This window comes from Eurytemora carolleeae, unplaced genomic scaffold (genome assembly GCF_000591075.1).
Source record: "Eurytemora carolleeae unplaced genomic scaffold, Eaff_2.0 scaffold33, whole genome shotgun sequence".
Classification (NCBI taxonomy): domain Eukaryota; kingdom Metazoa; phylum Arthropoda; class Copepoda; order Calanoida; family Temoridae; genus Eurytemora; species Eurytemora carolleeae.
In genome coordinates this window covers 588,805-609,715 of record NW_019396220.1, presented here as the reverse complement: position 1 = coordinate 609,715, position 20,911 = coordinate 588,805, and the positions used below count along the sequence as shown (strand labels likewise).

At 29.8% G+C, this 20,911-nt stretch overlaps 1 protein-coding gene across 1 annotated transcript; it reads left to right on the top strand.

Moving 5' to 3' along the window:
* Positions 1–291: 291 nt before the first annotated feature.
* On the top strand, positions 292–20,420 carry LOC111698526 (neural cell adhesion molecule 1). The gene is made up of 16 exons (XM_023468881.1): positions 292–534; positions 5,584–5,629; positions 7,566–7,613; positions 9,834–9,956; positions 11,735–11,858; positions 12,693–12,781; positions 13,294–13,359; positions 15,083–15,122; positions 15,253–15,334; positions 15,967–16,075; positions 16,808–16,886; positions 17,203–17,271; positions 18,158–18,247; positions 19,243–19,284; positions 19,535–19,595; positions 20,094–20,420. Exons 1-16 carry the CDS (start codon positions 507–509, stop codon positions 20,324–20,326), a joined length of 1,329 nt encoding a protein of 442 aa, XP_023324649.1. The 5' UTR covers positions 292–506; the 3' UTR covers positions 20,327–20,420.
* Positions 20,421–20,911: the final 491 nt, after the last annotated feature.

The window sequence follows — 20,911 nt, the reverse complement described above, 5'->3', positions numbered from 1 at the left end:
CGCTGTTACACTTTGAAATCATTGACAAGAAGATTATCTACTTAGAGGCTTAAGCACTGGGGCTCTTCATGCTTCTCTTACATGTTACTATTTCAGCTTTTACAATTTTTTCACGGAAAAATTTAATTTCGACAAAAAAAGCTATAAGCATTCCTTACTTGGGTCAAGTCATGCGAGATGCCACAAAAAAGTTTAGATCCGATCGGTTTCGGATACAGACATGAGCAAGCGAGCCCAATTAGTCTATATTATATTGACATCGTATTTTGGAAAATACGATTTAACTATTTACATTACATTTTTTCAGATGAAATGCTATAAAAATGCGGATAACAACGACACAATCACTTATTAAAAACAAAGTTAAAGAATGAGAAACCTAAACAAATCATATTTGCGTAAAATTAAGTATTTCTTGTGACATTTTAAAACCGTGTCGATATCTCAAAAATCAAAATGGCGTCCGTGTAACCGCTAAAACAATGCGTGACTAGCAGACCGGGAAAATGAATGCTTTCTTTATTATTTTGTGTGGTAAGTACATATTGACTATTGAGTATATGTGTATATAATTATTGATGATACATACATATTACAAATTACTACAGGGTGACCCCAAAAAAGTGTGATAACCGTTTTGACAGAATTAAAATAGTCTCAAATATTTTGAACCATAAGATTCTTTTCTTATAGGAGCTGGAAACCCGCCACAAAGCCTAATTTTCTAATCCTTTAATAATAGCAACCTGATCTCGTATACTACTGATATTTCAAAAGTTGAATTCTGCCAAATCAAATTTGAAAAAAAAACTAGATTATATCGAGTATTTAGTTCTTTGCTACGTATCTATACTCAATAAAAATATATAACAATAATGGTTTTCATTGTTGCTTTCGCAAACCTTAGAAATTAATTATCTCTCTGCATAGCAGCAAAATAGATATGGCCCCATTTCTTAAACTGATTTCTTATCTTGAAAAGATTTGTATGCTAATTATTTTTTCATCATTGTTTTATAAAACCAGCTTTGTCTGGAGATATAAATATTTTTTATACATATTTTATAAAACATCTTTTTTTTGCCATTCTGCAAAGTTTATATATGTTCGGTCCAGCCGTGTGACCAGCTATAGCTAAAATATATATATATATACAAAGAGCTATAGAATATTGAAGAACAAAAATAACCTTTTAAGTTTTACAATGAAAAAAGTAAACACTTTGTTATTTTGAAAATAGACCAATTAAAATAAAAAATTCCCAAAAATCTGAAAATTATTTAAAAAATTCTAGTATTTTGTTAATAATTCAATTAAATAATTGAATCAGAATATTCAATATGCATGTTTATATATGAAATACAAAAATAATAAAAGATTTACAATAAATACAATCAATGTCAAACCTATGTACTTATATCTAATTTCGAATAATATAATTTTATTAATAAATTGTTTCCGTTCATTTCTAATACAGGGCTTTTCATCATTTAGTGCAAACTGTATAGTACAAATAAATGATTGATCAGGCTAAACGGGACCGTACGCCCTTCTAGTGAAATTTATGTAATTCCAAATTAAATAAATGTATTTAAAAATCAATATTCATTAATTTCCAAATTATATTTACAAATATTTTGATGAAATATTTTTCATAAATCTTCAACAAATATTAAACATTTAGCTAGAATGATTATTCATCAATATTCAAGGTGTCTTTAAAAAAGTGGAATAAAAAGTAAAACAGTTTGATAGTAGCATAGTATAATAATAATAGTGCAAAAGCACATTGGTAAAATACATTTATTTGCATATGTTTATATTATATTCTCCCCATAGCTGGCCAAATGGCTAGACCAAATTGGCCGATTGTTTTTGATGGAACCCATAGATTCCATAATGGTTACGTAAAATATGATTTTTTTTGAAATTCCACTGGCAACGCCGGGCAATAATTTAATACCAAGCGCTGGTAAACGGTGTAAGTATCCATGACACTACGAATAATGATACAGCTACACCTGGAACGGGCAGCCGTAGTATACATTTGAATTTCCGAGCCGGGTCAACCTAGCTCTCCGATCCAAGTTTGTACTGTACCGCAAGGACATTGGGTAATAAAGCAGACAATCAACAGGACTAGCCGGTGCAACAAGGTTGACACGGTCAGACTTTATGCTTCATATATGTAGAATATACTTCTATTAAAGGGGCAGAGGTGCGTGCTGGGAGACGCCAGGCACTCCGTCTTGTTAATTACTATATTAAAATAGTACAATATTGTACAATATTGAAATAGTACAATATAGTACATTACTGCAATAATACACAATACATATTTCCTCCTGAAACACCTAATTTTGTATGTTTTTGTTGTATTTCATAAATAAATAATTACTTACTTACTCAATAGAAAAGTGCAAAAAAGCATATTTGTACAACTAATTAATAGCACAATGATAGTATAGTCAAATAATTACAAACTCAATCCTAACAGTCTTGTATGCCGAGTCCATTAGCGCCTGATCCAATCAGGATTCAGTCATGTGTTTGTTGTCTATTCTGAACCAATAGAAAAAGAAATGCGGTAAGATCTATCTTTCTATCTATCTTATTATTCAATCAGAGTTATGAATCCTTCAATCGGCGCTATCAGTAAATGGAAATATTTACTTCTACTGAAACTATGGTGAACAGTCTACTTTTCAGATATATACAGGGTTACCCACAAAAGATGAGACTGTAAAGACGACATGAAACTCCATACAATCGTCTCTGAAGTATCATCCTTTGTGGGTAACCCCGTAGATAGAATACCCATATCACGAAACCTTGCACATTTAAAAAAAAATATGGAAAATTGAATTACTGGGAATATTGTCGTTTCCCAAGAAGATCTGTGTCTGATAAAACGGATTTAACGATTATCTAATTTCCTTTCCTCCCTGTCTAGTTTCATTCAACTTGGATCTTCTAGGATCAATTTCCTTTTCCCTGAGTAAAGATGGGCATCGTTATTGTGAACGAACGAAATTTTTGAGAACGAATAAAATTGTTCGCGAACAGAGGTGTCGTTCAGAAATAAACGAACGACTAGGATCGTTCAGTGAAATAAAAAAAAACTTTTAAGAAAACTTTTATTTTTCACTAAAAGATATATTATTTTGAATTAGAGATTTTACGCACAATTTTAAAGAACAGAGAATTTAATGAACGTACGAATTTGCTAAACGATCGTTCAGTGAGAACACGAACGAAATGGATGGAAAATTAACGATAATTTTAAGAAAATACGAAAACAATTTTTTTGACACTTTTAAAACCCCCTGAAAAAAGTTGTTCACGAAGGATGAAAGAACGAAATCTAAAAAGCCCAACGAGTCCATCTCTACGTCTGAGTGCCATTATATAACATGACATCTCAGAAACAGATAAAAAGAAATACATAAAGATCAGCAAAATATTTCCACTTAGCAGCTTATTCAGTAATAACCATAAACATCTGGAATATTCAGACGACATTTAGACTCAAGTTATGACTTCAAATATTTCATTGAACATGAGACACAGGTTGTGCAGTGTAAACAGACCCATTTAAGTTAATATGTGATTAGATAAGTTACTATTTGCTGGGTAACAACATAAAATACACTTAATTATTGCTTCATTGTCGTCTTTCTATTCCACAGTTTCCTGGTTCTCACTGTAATGAAGATACATAAACTATTATATGATTCTATGTGTATCACCATATTTTATTGTATCATATTTAATTAGGTCAATTTCTTACAACACAAATATGTAGTTGTTTCTGCAATTATATTTACAATATGTAGTTGTATCTCTAATTATATATATGATATGTAGTTGCATCTGTATTTATTTATTTAATACGTTGTTGTATCTGTATTAATGCATATAATATGTTTTGTATCTGTATTATGTATTTAATATGTTGTTGAATCTGTATTTATGCATATAATATGTTGTTGTATCTGTATCTATGTATTTGTATCTGTATTAATGCATATTAAATGTTGTTGTATCTGTATTTATGTATTTGAAAAGGAAAAAGGAAAAATTATATTGTTTTATGAAATCAAATCGGAAAAGGTTTTTAGTTTGTTCTCAAATAAATTTGATATATGGTGTTTTTCAATATTTTTTGAAAATTTTAAATTTTTTTTGGTATTCCAATGGCTCAAAAAAAAATCCGCGAACCTTTTTTTCTCTCAAAATCAAAAGTTCAGAAAATCAAAAATGTGGATATAAACTATTTCTATCAAAATCTAAAATTTTATAAATATTGAATAGCAGAATCACAGAAAAAAAAACAGTTCTGGTCATTTATTTATTATTATTATTCATTGTTATTATTTATTACTTAAATTCTCTAGTTCCTTTCTTCTTAGTAAATTCTAATGTTGTACGCTGTTCAGTTGAAACTTGAAGAGCCATTGAAACACTTTTCCTTAAAAATTAGACTAGAACTGAAAATTGCAAATTTTCTGTGATTCTGTGTTTTAATCTTTATGAAATTTCAGATTTCGATTGAAATAATGTATATACACATTTTTGCTTTGGTTCCCAAATCTAGTTGTTTATATACAACTCTTAAAATTCTTTACTGCATTTCCACCTGCCAAAACCGGACTTCCTTATAAGCAAAAAAGGCAATTTAACTTCATGGTGAGATGATTTATTTCTCTATAAGGAAGGTTAGTGTATACATACAGTATACGATATACTGCATTCAGTACGCTGCTTATTATTCTTATCAAAGGAAAGAAAAGTTCTCAGGTACAGAGCGTCCCATATCTCCCATATCATATTAGATTATCTCAAAGCTTAAACGCCAAAATACAACCATAATACTCGAAAAAAAACTAGTATTTTCCGCAAGAAAATTCTTATATTAGCCTTATTCAAATGTTCAAAATAATTCATTCCTCTTAAATTTTCTGATTAGTCCCAAAAATCGTAATTTAGACCGACTGACGATCTAATATGATGTGGGACACCCTGTAGTAAGTAGGGTCATTTAACAGTTTGTTCACGTTGCAATTTACAATTTGTTATCAAAGCAGCAGCAGCAGTCATCAGTTCTTTCCGCTGTAATTTTAAACCTGCTAAACTTTTGTGTTCTGTCCTCTACATAAATACTAATTTGGGAACCCAGCATTGTCCGGAAACTAAAATTTCTCTATACAAGTCAACCCACTCTACTTAGCATTTTTGAATTCATGCGGTTCCAAATTAAAATTTGAGAAAAATTGGCATTACAGAACCATATTTCAATCAAGATGAGATTTAATAACTCACTATTAAAGCTCGTGTTTGCTTTGTAAAAACCTCCTAGGTTGGGAATCAAGCTTTCTTTGGATTTATTCTCTCAGCCTAGAGTTTTTAACCCAACCATGATAACATTCCAGTCGACCAGTTATGGCGAGTTCGTCGGTCAAAATTTGAGGCAAATAGGTCTAGGGGTTCATGGAGTCATGATCTGACATACTTACAAACTGACAAACAGAGATTACTGATTATATATATAAATATATCCATATTTCTATATTTATTGTTAAGGTTTGGTTTGTTGTGTTAGTGGATTAGTGCTGCAGCCTGAGGACAGGTTTGTTGCAAATTTGAAACTTTACAGAAGAAAGTTAAAAAGTAAGAAAGTGAGAAAATGAAAAAGTGAAAAGTGAGAAAGTGAAAAAGTAAGAAAGTGAAAAAGTGAAAAAGTAAGAAAGTAAGATGGTTAGACAGATAAAGAGTGAGTAAGTGAGAAAGTAAGAGAGTGGGAAAGTGAGAACGAGAAAAAGTGAGAAAGTGAACAAAAGTGATAAAGTGAGAAAGTGAGAAAGTGGGAAAGTGAGAAAGTGAGATAGTAAGAAAGTGGGAAAGTGAGAAGGAGAGAATATGAGAAAGTGGGAAAGTGAGAAAGTGAGAAAGTGATAAAGTGAGAAAGTGAGAAAGTGAGAAAGTGAGAAAGTGAGAAAGTGAGAAAGTGAGAAAGTGAGAAAGTGAGAAAGTGAGAAAGTGAGAAAGTGAGAAAGTGAGAAAGTGAGAAAGTGAGAAAGTGAGAAAGTGAGAAAGTGAGAAAGTGAGAAAGTGAGAAAGTGAGAAAGTGAGAAAGTGAGAAAGTGAGAAAGTGAGAAAGTGAGAAAGTGAGAAAGTGAGAAAGTGAGAAAGTGAGAAAGTGAGAAAGTGAGAAAGTGAGAAAGTGAGAAAGTGAGAAAGTGAGAAAGTGAGAAAGTGAGAAAGTGAGAAAGTGAGAAAGTGAGAAAGTGAGAAAGTGAGAAAGTGAGAAAGTGAGAAAGTGAGAAAGTGAGAAAGTGAGAAAGTGAGAAAGTGAGAAAGTGAGAAAGTGAGAAAGTGAGAAAGTGAGAAAGTGAGAAAGTGAGAAAGTGAGAAAGTGAGAAAGTGAGAAAGTGAGAAAGTGAGAAAGTGAGAAAGTGAGAAAGTGAGAAAGTGAGAAAGTGAGAAAGTGAGAAAGTGAGAAAGTGAGAAAGTGAGAAAGTGAGAAAGTGAGAAAGTGAGAAAGTGAGAAAGTGAGAAAGTGAGAAAGTGAGAAAGTGAGAAAGTGAGAAAGTGAGAAAGTGAGAAAGTGAGAAAGTGAGAAAGTGAGAAAGTGAGAAAGTGAGAAAGTGAGAAAGTGAGAAAGTGAGAAAGTGAGAAAGTGAGAAAGTGAGAAAGTGAGAAAGTGAGAAATTGAGAAAATAAGAAAGTGGGAAAGTGAGAAAGTTAGAAAGTGAGAAAGTAAGAAAGTGAGAAAGTGAGGAAGTGAGAAAATGAGAAAGTGAGAAAGTGACAAAGTGAGAAATTGAGAAAATCAGAAAGTGGGAAAGTGAGAAAGTGAGAAAGTGGAAAGATGAGAAAGTAAGAAAAATAAAAAATGAGGAAGTAAGACAGTTAAAAAGTTAGATAACTCTTGAGTTTAGTGGTTTGGTAAGAAATAGATTAAAATATGAAAACTATGAAATTCACAGTGATTCAAGTTGTTAGTTAAATAAGTTCTTTAACCTTCACTTTCAAACCCAATAGACGCAGATAATTAATTTTATTACTTGTTAGAGGGATTTTGATTGTTGAAGACGTAAATTAACTTATTTCGAAACATTTTATTTCACTAATTCCACAAGTTTCATCTTCAAATTTTGTTTAACGAAATGTATCCTTCATCAAAATTTAAACTACGGCTAGAATATGTTAGGGGCCGGGCCGTGCGTGCTACGGCTAGAACATGCATATTTACATTTCGACTACTTTCTTTTTTCCTTGCCTAACGTGACTACGCAAAAATTGCCATGAAAATTGCTGTAAATTCAATTTTATATTGAATCATGATTCAGTATCTAAGAATTAATGAAAAAATGTTACTGAAAAATCTCTCTAAATGATTTTCATATGCTTAAGTAAATCCCATTTTATTTTGAGAATCGAATTTTATTGATAAGATGGTATTAAATCTCTTAAACCGATTCTCTACACTTTAATTAATCTCATTTCGAATTTAAATTGGATTTCATTGACTGATCTCTAACGGATAAATTTTCTTAATTTAGACTTGTCATCCAGCAGTCGGGAGAAACATCTTTCTTTGTATCCTGCAGGTATATAATATTCATTTAACTTTATATTCCTAGCTTTAGAACCAAATTATCGTTTCCTATATTTGCATACATGTAAAAAAAGATTACAAAATGTTTGTGTTTCCCAAGGAGAATTGAATAGAAGGAGGGGGCGATAGGGTTTCCGTACATTGCTGTGACGTTTTTGGACTGCCGTGTAACTAGTTTTTGCGTAACAACAATAATAAGGATTGTAAACAATAACACAAATGATAAACATACATCTGGCATCTCTGGCGCGTTAGATGAAGATTCACCGTATACTAACGCATGTTTGTTTACATTAGATCGGCTGCCTTTATTATTGTTGTTAGGCAAAATTTAGTTCTTCAGCAGTCCAAAAACGTCACAGCAAAGTGTACGGAAACCCTTTCGCCCCCTCCTTCTATTCAATTCTCCTTGGTGTTTCCAATGGTTGAAGATATAAAATGTATATAAAATGTATATAAAATGTATATAAAATGTACATAAAATGTATATAAAATGTATATAAAATGTATATGAAATGTATATAAAATGTATATAAAATGTATATAAAATGTATATAAAATGTAAATGTATATAAATATAAAAAATCACTTTTCATTTCTTATTCTAATCTGCATAAGAGTTTAAGCTATGTCTTGCCAAAATCTCAAATTTTCGAATACTAATGGTGTAAAGATGTTAGGATTAAGAAATCAGAGTGTGTGGCAAGTTTGTGGCAATTATTTATGTAACAGATGATTCATAATTTATATTCAACAATCCGTAATTTTTAAAATTTTCTTATTTCTAATTAAACTTGTAATTACTCTTACTCTGGGGGGGAAAAGCTCATTAATAAAAAAGCAATTTACAATAAACTATAAAACTGAAAACTTGCTTCAAGCTTTCATTTTAAAATCTATTTCTGCAGACCTTTAATACTATATACAACGAATTTTACGAGATCAAAATTTTTGAGATACTAAAAGCTCCAGATTGCAAAGATATAAGAATTAGACAATTAGAACAAGGACAATAAACTGAAAGGGACAGACCGGCTATGTAAGTTAGTTAAACTGAGTATGCAGTGTTGTGGACAAATTCTTTAGGATTCATTTGAGACATATAAAACGTTTCCGCGATGTATAATTACTGAGTTTGAGTGCATAGTCGAAGTTTAAAATCATGAATTTGGGTGGGTACGCTTTCAGAATTTTTTTTTTTTTTTTAATTATTAAATACCGACGACAAAAAATAAAGTAAGATTTATACAGTAAACTAATTAGATGTTCAGGAACATATTTCTCAAAAATAATTTGTCAATAAATCAATGTAAGAAACAATTATTTCGTTTTCATCATTATATTGAATTTCTTATTTTCTATGAATTTGTTTGCAGATTTCGACAAATTCTTCAAAGGTTGTCTTTTCAATAAAAATTCCAGAAAATCTGCAGAAAATCTTTGTGAATAATCAGAGATTATAGAAACTAATAATTGAATAAGATTACTAATTTTCAATGATAATTTTTATTTTCTAAACCTATTCCTAAACAGCTAGTTAGTTTACTGTAGAATTTTGTACACATTTTTTGTCATCGTTATTTTATAATCAAAAAAAAATTCCGAAAACGTATCCACCCAAAAGGACAATTTTGAACGTCGACTTTGCGCTCAAACTCATAATTTACATATCTTAAAAAAAGTTTTTTATGTCTCAAATGAATCCTGCACATACTCAGTTCAACTACCTTACATAGCCGGTCACTCTCTTTAAGTATTGCTCTATTATCGTCCTCCTCTTTCACAGTTTTCTGGTTGTCACTGTTTTTTGAACAGAATTGTGATAGTTTGACATATCAAAGGTTTACGATATTGGGTTGCCAAGGTATAAGGATTTAATAGTTGGAGTTTGGGGCAAGAACTCACTTCGTTTGTTAACACAACGCCCTTGTTTCATTTTCCGATAACGTACGATCCAATCAGTCACGTGCTTGTTGGTGATTCAGAAATTGTAACGGCAGTAACATCTAGCTATCTATCTATCTCATCATCCAATTAGACATTAATCCTGAAATCAGTGCTAAACAGTAAACAGACTAACAGTATATTTCTACTGAAACAAGGGTGACAATGCATTGTATTAACAAAGGAACTGGGCTATTAACCAGTTCATAATTTAACTAGGGTTTATCCTAGACCTCTTTTTAATTATTTTAAACACTCCCTTTAACAGAGGAATGAATGGTCTGGAGAGAGATGTACTCTGGCGAACTGAAAAAGGTCGTATCTCTGCTGCTACCGGAGACAGAGTTCATCTAGAACCTTCCGTAGGCGGAGGAATAGATCTGGTTTTCAGGTAAACAGATTACAGAATGAGTGGCACTGGCAGCTTACGATGTTTTCCAGGGGGAATCCCCCTGGAATTTTGTACAATAAAATTGGTAATTTTTATGTAAAAAAAGTGTTGCCAAATTTTAGATTTTTACAGATTTTTGAATTAAATTCAAAAAAATTTTGAATATAATCTTTAAAATCAAAATAAAGGGCTAGAAGGTCCTTGCTCTCTCTTCTTGCATCCCTCAATTTTCCAGGGGAACGTCCTCCCCCCCCCCCCCCCGCCATCTTAGCATGTAAAACCTTGTGATAATGTCAAAAAACTAAATAACAGATTTTTTACCGGGACTTTTGCTAGTTCTATGAATTTGAACCAAAACAAGGAAACAAATAATAAAAAAAAATTTAAAAATCATAAAAACAAACTAAAAATTCTTAAAACAAACAAAACAATCTTTAAAATAAATCTAATTAAAACTAAATGTTTAAGATGACTATTAAGGCAGATGAAAGTTTTTCTTGGTATTTATAGAAATTCTTTTGTGTCTCAATCCTTTGTTTGGTCTGACAAATAAACGTTTCTTAAAAGCCTATAGCTTTAGATACAGTTTCAAGGATATAACTGATATGTATAATACAGAAAATATTAAGCATTAATTTATCATAGGTTTAAAAATATTACAAATAAATTTAACCATAGATTCAATATGTGATCAAATGAATAATCCTATTTTTTAATTGTTCATTCATTAGAGAAACTTTATTCAGGTCTGCACTACACTTAAAGGGAGTGTTTGCCAAAAATGAAAGGGGGTATAGGCTTACCACAAAAAGTATTTCACAATATTTTTTTTACTTTTATGATCTGATAGTTCCTTTTGAAAATATTTATTCCTTTTTAGAGGATTTTTGATAATGAAGACGACATTTTCATATTTTCCAGTAATGTTTGAAAATCCAGTGCCACCAAAATATTATTTTGAAAAACATGGTTAGAAATATTATGAAATATTAACCTTATACGAATGCGTCAAAAAATAATCGATGTCTATTGTTTGTAATATCTGAATAATTTGTTTGGAATTAACTTTCTGAATATGTATGCATAGTATGTTCTTCGGTATGAGTCGTTTTTAACAATTTTCTCCTTATAGACATAACAGATAAAAGTAAGATTAGCAGCGATCAAAAGCGCTTTTTATTGCATTAAGCCTATACCCCCTTTGTCCTAGAAAGCTACATTTTTAATTTAAAGTATTTTATGCTAAAATTTGATCCAGTTTGATTTTAAGCGGCCATTTATGCAAAGATGACAATGCCCTATTTACAAGCTATAGACCTTAGATATTTCAAACTATACATTCCGTTAGATAAAATAATTTTGGTTTGAAAAAAAAAATAAGTTTTACACCATCAGTAATCACAAATAAAAGATAAGAAAATTTGAGTTTGTGGCCCAGACTCCTTTCAAAGATATCATCATTTTTCTAACTCAAAAATTATTAAGTTCTGAGAATTTCTCCATGCACAGGTGACTTTTGCAGAGAAACCGTAAATGAAGATGAATCATTTGAAGAAATTAAAATTTGATTAATTATCTAACTCATACTGATCAGTTGTAGCTTTTAATAACACTGTTGTAAATCAGGCATTGCCCTCTTTGTATGGAGAGTTACTGAAAATTACGCTGACAGTCCCTTTAAGAAGTTTTGTAGGTTTACATATTTTGCTTTCAGAATTTCTCCTCTTCTGAGGAATACAATATTAGAATGCTGGATTGAATTAAATATTATTATTTAGGTCGATTGAGCAGGATGATCAGGGCCGGTATACCTGCTCACAGGGCGAGGACACTAAATTTTTTGATCTTGTTGTGGTTCAACCCCTGGACTTTAATGATACTCCTCCCGTCCAGATGGTTCAGGTATGTACTTTTTAACTTTAAAAATAAGTAAAATGTTTGTTCATGTTTCAGTTTTCATTTTAAAAAAGTGTGAATTAAATTTGACAATGAATTTCAGCGTAAGAAAACTTTTTGCTTTCAAATTATTAGTTTAAAGTTCTGTCTTTGAGACATTTAATAGATCATACATTTAATTAGCCTTTCTTTATCATTCTAGCAAAGTATCCCAAAAGACTATAATCTTATTATTACTATAAGGGACTGTAAGTGTAAGTGCTAAATTGGCAATGCCCGATTCACAACCGAAAAATAAAAGGGGGTATAGGCTTATGTCGAAAAATATTCGATGGTGATTGCTACTAATCTTACTTCTATCTGTTGCTTTACATGTTAAAACCAATTCATACGAAGAATATTGCGTTCATACAAATTCAAAAAGTTGCAATATTTGATTGAACTGTAAAAAAAAATTCTAAACAAATCATTCTGAATTTACAACCTATAAAACATCGATTTTTTTTGAGGGATTTGTTTATAGTTGATACTTCATAATATTTTTTATTTGTTTTATATACAATGCACTTAAAACGGCGATTATTTGTCCGCTGGTGTCTCTCCCACATGCAGAGACACCTGGCGGCCAACTAATTGTCGTTAATTGCATCACATATAAAAGAAATAAAGAGTATTATGAAATATCAACTTTATACAAATTCGTCGAAAAAAATTCACTTTCAGTTTCTTTAAAATAATTTACATTTTGATTTTTAAAGCTATACAATAGACATGCATTATATAATCTGATTTATTTATTTTACATATTGTTTTTACATATATCTAACAGCTTTATTTTAGTTGGGAAATCCTAATTTCCGGTTGAAATGTCGAGCTACTGGGCTTCCTTTCCCTACAATTACATGGAAAGTGAAAGGAAAGAGTATCAGGTAAAATTATAACTTAAAGGGACTGTTGTCATAACTCTAAATGACTCTCCATTCAAAGATGGCATTGTCCGATTCACAATAATTTCTTTTGATAAACAACAACATTTTCTGAACCAACTAGATTTTTCATGACCCATGGTATCAATCATAAACAAACAATGAACAAATTAATTAGATATGTCAGAGAAACAATGTTTTTTTATAGAAAGAACGAAGTTTGCATAAACTATTGTTTTTATTAAACAAACAATTTTTTGAAATTGATTTAAGTAGGATTATTATTAAAAGTGACAAAAAAGTTTCTGCTTCAAAAACAATAGAGCAAATTGTCAGAATTAAACACATTGAAACTACATACAATTACTTTGCTTAGTATTTTGTTTTTAACAAAAAAAATTTCCAAGTTTGATTTTGAAAATTTTCAAAATGCTACCTTTAATACAATTTTAAATGCACGGGAACTTGTTCAATCTAAACAAATTATTTGATTTAAACTTAAGTTTTTATTTCAGAAACTCTTTTGACAATCTAAATCAAGACCTGAAATATGAAATGGATGGAACAGACCTTTTAATCAGGTGGGCAATTGATTATCAGTGCATAAATTCAAGGTTTAAAAAATTTGTTAAAGTTCATCAAAGGGATGAAGTAAATTAATCATAAGATAAGAGAACTTCAAAATTTATAGTTTATATATTTTTGATAAATTTTATAATATCTTCAACAAATATGTTATTATCTATATACATACATATACATTATACAAATATACATATGTATAGAATAGATATGTATATATTATATACACGTTAGTTAACCCTATTCCCGCTGGGGGGGGGGGGGGTCAGTAGTTTTTTTTACATAACTCAAAAAGTATTGGTCTGAGGCTGTTGAAATTTTCTGACTTTTCTTACATACCCAAAGCCCTCCCTTTAGGCCTAAAACCGGGCTTTAATACTAACTGCCTGAGTCCTCAGGCACACTGCCTGAATGACTGCTTTTGCCTGTAGCAAACTAAATCTTTGTTTTGACCCACTTTCACTTGTCAGATTTTGATAAAATTTAGCTTTTTGGAAAGCCTATGACATAAGGAAACGGATTGCCCAAGTTTTGCGAAAAAAAATTGCAAATTTTTTGCAAACAACCTGTCAAAGAAAATTTGCACATTTTTAGTTTTTCTTGATTAAAAATCAGGTTATTTAAAATTTTGCAAAAACTTTTGCATATTTGAAATGGCATGGTCAAGGGCTTTTCAAAAATGTATAATTTGTCATTTTTTGGACAAATTTTTTTTTGCAAACATTTTTACTATAAAACTGGATTTTGCAATAAAAAATTCAATTTTCGCAAATTTGCAAATTTTTTTGCAGATTCTAAAAGTAGAGCACAAGAGCTTTCTAATGATGTATCATTTGTCATATCTGGACATAAAACATGGGATTTAGAGGGGGGGGGTCAAATTGACCCCCCCCCCCAGCGTATCCTGGTTTTCAAGTACCCCAGCGGGGATAGGGTTAAGAAAAAAATGAAATATTTTGATGTTTCATTGGACTATGCATGGAAAGTTCCAATTTTACAAGAACTATTAAATACCAGAATTAAAAATTTATATATTGAAGGATTTCATGATTACTTAATACCTGAAATGATAAATATCTTATGTAATGAGTAATGATCAATGTCGCCTATTTGTGCAGAATCTTATTTATTTTATTCTGTAAAACTATATATTCAAAATATTTAAACAAATTTAAACTACACCATTTTTATGTATGTATATCTTTATATACATAAATCTTTATAATATAATATAATCAACAGAAAATAAATGGCATAACATACTCACAGCAACCAACTGTAGTTTGTTAATGCAAATAATAATCATAATTTACTTTTTATTATTCTAGTTTAACAATAACTGCATTAAAAATATAAATGCAATGCAAAAATAGAGAAAAAGAAAGTTGGTTACTTGAAAGTGGAAAGGAAAATAAAAAGTAGAAATTGTAACAATTAATTCTACTCTAAAAAGTTCTCGAAGTTTGTACAAAGGTTTGAACTTTTGTGTGGAGTGATATTAATCTTAAACTCTTGATCTCAATATCCAATATGGGCATTTTTAAATTTTAGGATAAATGCTTGATTTCTCAATTAAAGTCATCCCTATATGGTATCACACAATAATGGAAAGGAATTAAATTGATCCGGAGATTAATAACAAAACAGTTCTAACTTCAGGCTTCATTGTAAATGCTGCAGAATACTGCATTATTAAACAATAACCAACTCTTCTTTTTATAGAAATATTGAAAAATCTGATGAAGGCAGATACCTTTGTAAGGTAAATATTTATTCCCGTCTTTTACTAATATTTAAATCTATTTAAATTCCTTAAATGTAAATCTTTTAAAAAGAATTTTGTAATTTAACAAAAACTGAAAATATTCTTTTATCTAAATCCTAATTTTTAGGCTGTGCAAACTGTATATGATGAAAACAACAGTGTTCTTTACTCTGACTTTAGAGATAATATAATAGATCTTAGAATTGAACGTAAGTATTTTTCTATCATTTTCTTTTCTTTAAATTTAACAGATAGTTATAGTTGCTATTCATAAGGGGATTGTGACACTGTCACCCTAAAATGTTGATATGGATATTTACTATGTTAAATCTTTTTGCACTAGATATCAACATACTGATTAATATGGTACCTTGATGAATTGTTGTTTAGAATAAAGGTTCACTAGAAATGTTGCTTAGATATGTTTATAATATAACTCAAACTATTTGCATATACTACAGCATGTACATTGTACATATACACAAACTGTCGCGAATACTTTTTTAAAGATTTAGAAGTGTAATGCATATATTACCATATGTATGGGGAACTTACATTTAATTCATCTAATTGTAGTACTAAGAGGACTGGGCACCAGCACATTTAGACTTTTTTCAAACCATCAAATAACAGTTAGCTAATATCCTTCAAAGGACCACCTTTTCAGATATTCGTTGATCTTAATTAAGAACTAAACGTTCCATTCAGTTATTGGTGTTAATTTTTTTTAAGTTATGATTCCTTAACAATTTCAATCTTAATATATTTAAAAATTTTAACGATTTCAAAGTAAACAGACTTTGCTGTTTGTTAACAACATTTTTTGCTAATACATGTTTAGAGAGTCCGGAATGGTTGGATGAGAATAGTGGTGGACAATTCTATGGATATGTTACTGGAACAGCTAATCTGACCTGCCAAGCTGAAGCAGAGCCTCCTCCAACATTCAGGTCAGAGCTAGTATTGCTTAGCATTTTTTTAATTGAACTGAAAATCAATTGTTTCTTAGATTTTTCTAAACTTTTAAACTTTCAAGTGGTAAAACTTAAAAGCTGCTTGTTTTGATATTTTGAAATACAAAAAGTTAAAGAAGGATACCGATTGTCTAGAACCAAAAAAGAACAATATTTTTTGAAAAAACTAAGAATAAAATAATAAAAACTCGATTTGTATATCATCAGAAACCACAAAAATACAATGAAGTTGTTGAACCATAGTGTATTCTCACTTTGTGTATTAAAATTATTGATATTTTGTTTTCAAATTTGTTCTTTTTAATATAAGTTCAATATGTCTTGAAAGGAACTTTTAGCTCTTCTCTTAGTTATAGATTTTTAATTCAAATACTAATGATTTTAAAAGCTAACATTCTATATGTTTTAGATTTTTGATTGCGGTTTTTAGAAGTTTAATAGACTTTAACAAAGTTTTATGAAATGCTGTATCTTTTCTGGCTTCATTTAACCAATTTAAAGCAAAAAAGTAGTGGCCTGTTAAAATTGTACTTTATTTTATATAGGTTAAATAGGATTTTTCTAACAGTGCATTACTGTTAGACAGTTTATTGTCTTTTTGTTATTAATTTTATGCTTCACCTCTATCTTTGTTTTTGTTAACAAGTTAATATCGTAAAATTAACAGCTTGAAGAAAACAATGTATATTATATAATTTTTTTTCTCAGTTGGTTAGATGCTCAAAATCTTCCCGTCAAACATGGAACAGTTGTTAACTCCGAATATAAATCTACTCTTCTTTTAGAGGTAAAATTCAAAGTTGTTCTGAGATCTTTTTGTGTGGATATTGTTAATCCAATATCCAAAGGGGGGGGGGGGGCTGCGCTTTTTATTTTAAGGATCAATGTTTGATTCCTTATTTAAGGTTATCCTTGGAGGGTAAGACCAGCATGGTAATAACAATGAAGAGTTAAATTAATCTATAGTGATGCATTAGATGGAGATCAATGCTTGATCCCCAGATCATCAAGTTCTGACTTCTGATCTTAATTTTAAAAGTTTTTAAATCTTAAAATGCCAATTTCTTAATATTTTTGCTGATAAATTTATTTATTTTACCTAGGTTACTCATCATAATATTTTTGGGGCATATACATGCATTGCAGAAAACCTTCATGGACGTCTTGAAAAGGTAAATTGGGAAAAAGAGTAAGAAAATTTTATTTCTTTAATTTGGATTTAAATTTAGGGATTTGACTGTATTTTTTTGTAATAACTAATACTTTAAGGATTTTTTTCATGTCATCCCTAAGTAAATAACATGAAACTACTACTAAAAAATGAAATAAAAAATATATTGTATAACGCCATGGTACCATATAGCATATATGAAACTTTGTGATGATCTATTGAACACACAACTAAATACACCCCCCCCCCTTCCCCTTCTTCTAGTTTCATGTTTCAGTTCTTTATTTGGAAAGCAATATGATTTATGGACTTACACAGTGCAAATCTTTCAAGAAAACTACAAAACTGAAAACAGTTTTGTTTTTATGTCTATAATTTTTTTTGTTATTTTAATGTCCTGTCTGTCTGTTCTATAAATTGTGTTTTGCTCTTTCTAAGATTGCTCTTTTCTTATTGAATTATTTTTTAAAGGGTAAATGAACTATAATTAACTCAATTCAATTTCAAACTAAACAATTTTTCTATTAGTTATTGTTGTATATCTTATAAAAAGATAATTATTTATTAAAATAAATGCTACATAGTTTTCATAGTTAGTATTGAGTCTGAGAAGTTTAAATTGCCACTAAAATTGAAAGATCTAAATATAATATCTACAAAAGGTATTTTTGTAAAAACCATTTTCATATCCATTGTCCGAATTTAATGAATTTGAGCCGATGCCTAAATCCGCCAAAAACCGGTTTCAATTGAGCGCCGGCTTAAATCTTGAAACAAAAAATACAATTTTCAGTGGAACCAAACATAATTGAGCCGCGGCTTAAATTTAAAACTCGGCTCAAATTCTTTAAATTGTGCCTCTGGTAATATATATTTATAATTTCAAGGTTGTCATGCTCAGCGAAGGGGCTAAACCAGGGACCCCACAGATTAAACCAAACAGAATATTTGGTGACAGTATACAACTCAATATTGTGGTTAGTTTTAACATTATTTAGTAATTTGGGACAAACATTTAATTCAAGAAAACAGAAATAATTTTGGGAAAGTGTAAGTGTAGATAAATTTATAATGGCAAGATTGTGTTAATCACTATTAGATTTATCCACTTATGTCATAATTACAAGCTTATTTCACTAATAAATCACTGTGAGCTAGACAGAGAAGGAAATACTCAAATTAATTCGACAAATATAAAAAAGTAAATATATCAGTACATGTTAGAAATTAAAAACATTTATGTTCTCGGCCTCAAGCTCTTTTACTAAATCTTTTGTGCAATTAACTTTGGATTGACCTGAAATTTTAGCATATATATAATTTAATGTATGATAATCAAAATCAAATGCTGCTTGTTAAATTCAGTTGTTTGTGAAAAAAAAAATTTCATTGGCTATCTTGATTTTGTTTTAAACACATCTATTCTTTTCTAATTTAGATACTGTAAAACTATTTCCTTGTTTTATTAATTTTTGATTTTACACTTGAAATTTATGAAGCAGCTTTTAAAAAAGCTGCTTCAATTCAAAAGGAATTGAGTTTTTGCCACAAATAGATATTTTCCTAAATCTTTACAACTTAAATGTGTAAGGTTTTAATATTTCAAACTTTCACTTCTTAATCTACCAGAAATAAAATTTTTATTTTAAAATATTAAAGGTCTACAATATCAGGTTGTAAAGATATAGGGATTTGAAAATCAGAGTTTGTGGTAAAAACTTAATTCCTTTAAGTCTCATTGGCTGGAACAAGCTAGATATTTAACTGGGGAAAAAATATTCAAACTTCTTTTAACACTAACAAATATAATTTTCATACAAAAATGATAAACTAATTTAGAATTTTTACATCAGTTTATCTGCAAAGTTTAATTAATTATAATTTTATACACTTTATGAAAACTTCCTAAAATGCCTTTATTTTTTTCCACATTTATATTTTAATCTATCAAAACTTACAAATCTATGCTTAGAAACCAGCAGCAGAACTTTTCTTACACATAGAAGGATTTCAGGTATTTGAGTTTTCATTTAACATTTCATTTCATTGTATTAAAAGTTTTTTATAAAAAGTATCAAAGTTTGTTCAAATACTTTTATTGGATGAAGATTTTTGTTACTTAAAATGTGTTTAAAAACTATTATATTGTAAATTTCCAGTGTAAAGGTTTATTTTTTTGCCTTTAAAAACTTACTAACTTTGAATTTTCTCAACTTAATTTCGAATATTTGTTAGAATCAGAAAATTAAGAATTGTTTAATTAGGTTGAAATCAAACAAGCAGATAAACCCTGGTCAGAAGCATCAGTTTTACAATTTAATCTGGGTAAACATTTAAATCAAACCTAACTATTGCAAAATTTTAAAATAAACCATTTCGGGTTTTGAAAAAAGTGTTTTTTGAAATCCAATATCATTAAAAGTAAATTTTTAGCTTATTTTTTGCATTTAACAACATAGTTGAATTTAGCTTATGCTTGTTGATCTCTATATCAATTATGTACTGGCAAAAGCTGAAGTGGAACCCCACTTGAATGTTGTTGTTCAAAATCACTGAACTCTTGAGTGCTTCAAACTTTCATGATCCTTTTTTTACCAGTAATCTGTTACACACATTAACACAACTGAAAACACCTTATAATGAAATGGCTAAAATCAAGACAAACAACAAATTTTAATTGAGAACCCTCTTTTAAACGATATTTCTCTTTAAGCATACATTCTGTCATCTTAGAATTAAATAATTTCTACCAACTGGAACCCTTCTGTGAGAGAACTTTGATTTGATGATTTTTAATTAGAAATTATGATAATAAAATTATAGGGAATGATGATGTGTTTATAATCCCTGGATTAGATCAACAAACATTCTACCATGTGAGAGCACGATCTAGAAACAAGGCCGGACTGAGTGATCCCTCAAACATTATTTATCTTAAGACTAATGGTGAAATACCATACCAGGCCAAGATAGGGCAGCCCAGCCCAGCAGGAAGTATACACTGTGAAATCTACCTGCTTTCCCTTGCCGCCTTAGTCCTTACACTATCCTGGTGAATTGAACCATGCAGTGAAATATCCAAATATCATATGGTGGTAGGCGATTATACTAATATAATGAAGACAACTTTTTATTTAAGCTTTATTTGTTAACGAGCTTTTTTTGAATTACAAGTTTACAAGTAATTAAAGAGAAGATTTTTTAATTGACAGCTTCTCTTTGTTTCCATGTCTTTGTTTATTCATGCTGTTTAAAGCTGGATATAGATCAAAATTGAAATCAAAAGTCGGCTTTATTATATTGATTTAATTGCCTATGACTGTAGATAAACTATTCAACCAAATAAAGTCCAGAGCAGGAAACTTTTGGCTGAGAAAGAGCTAAGCTGACTTGTCTGATTGATTGTTCGTTTAACTCTTTTTTAATCTGTTTTAACAATACTGACTTCTGATTTGCAGAAATTGAAAATTCTAAAACTAAGAGTGGTTTAAAACCAAAATCATGACTAATGAGAGAGGAGTCAATATCTGAAATAGTTAAGGTTACAGTTCTTCACAAATGAGCTTAGCTTATTTCCTAAATCAAAAGTTTCCATGCTCAAAAGTTATAGAAACATATTAGTAAAAGCAAGTTTATTTAAG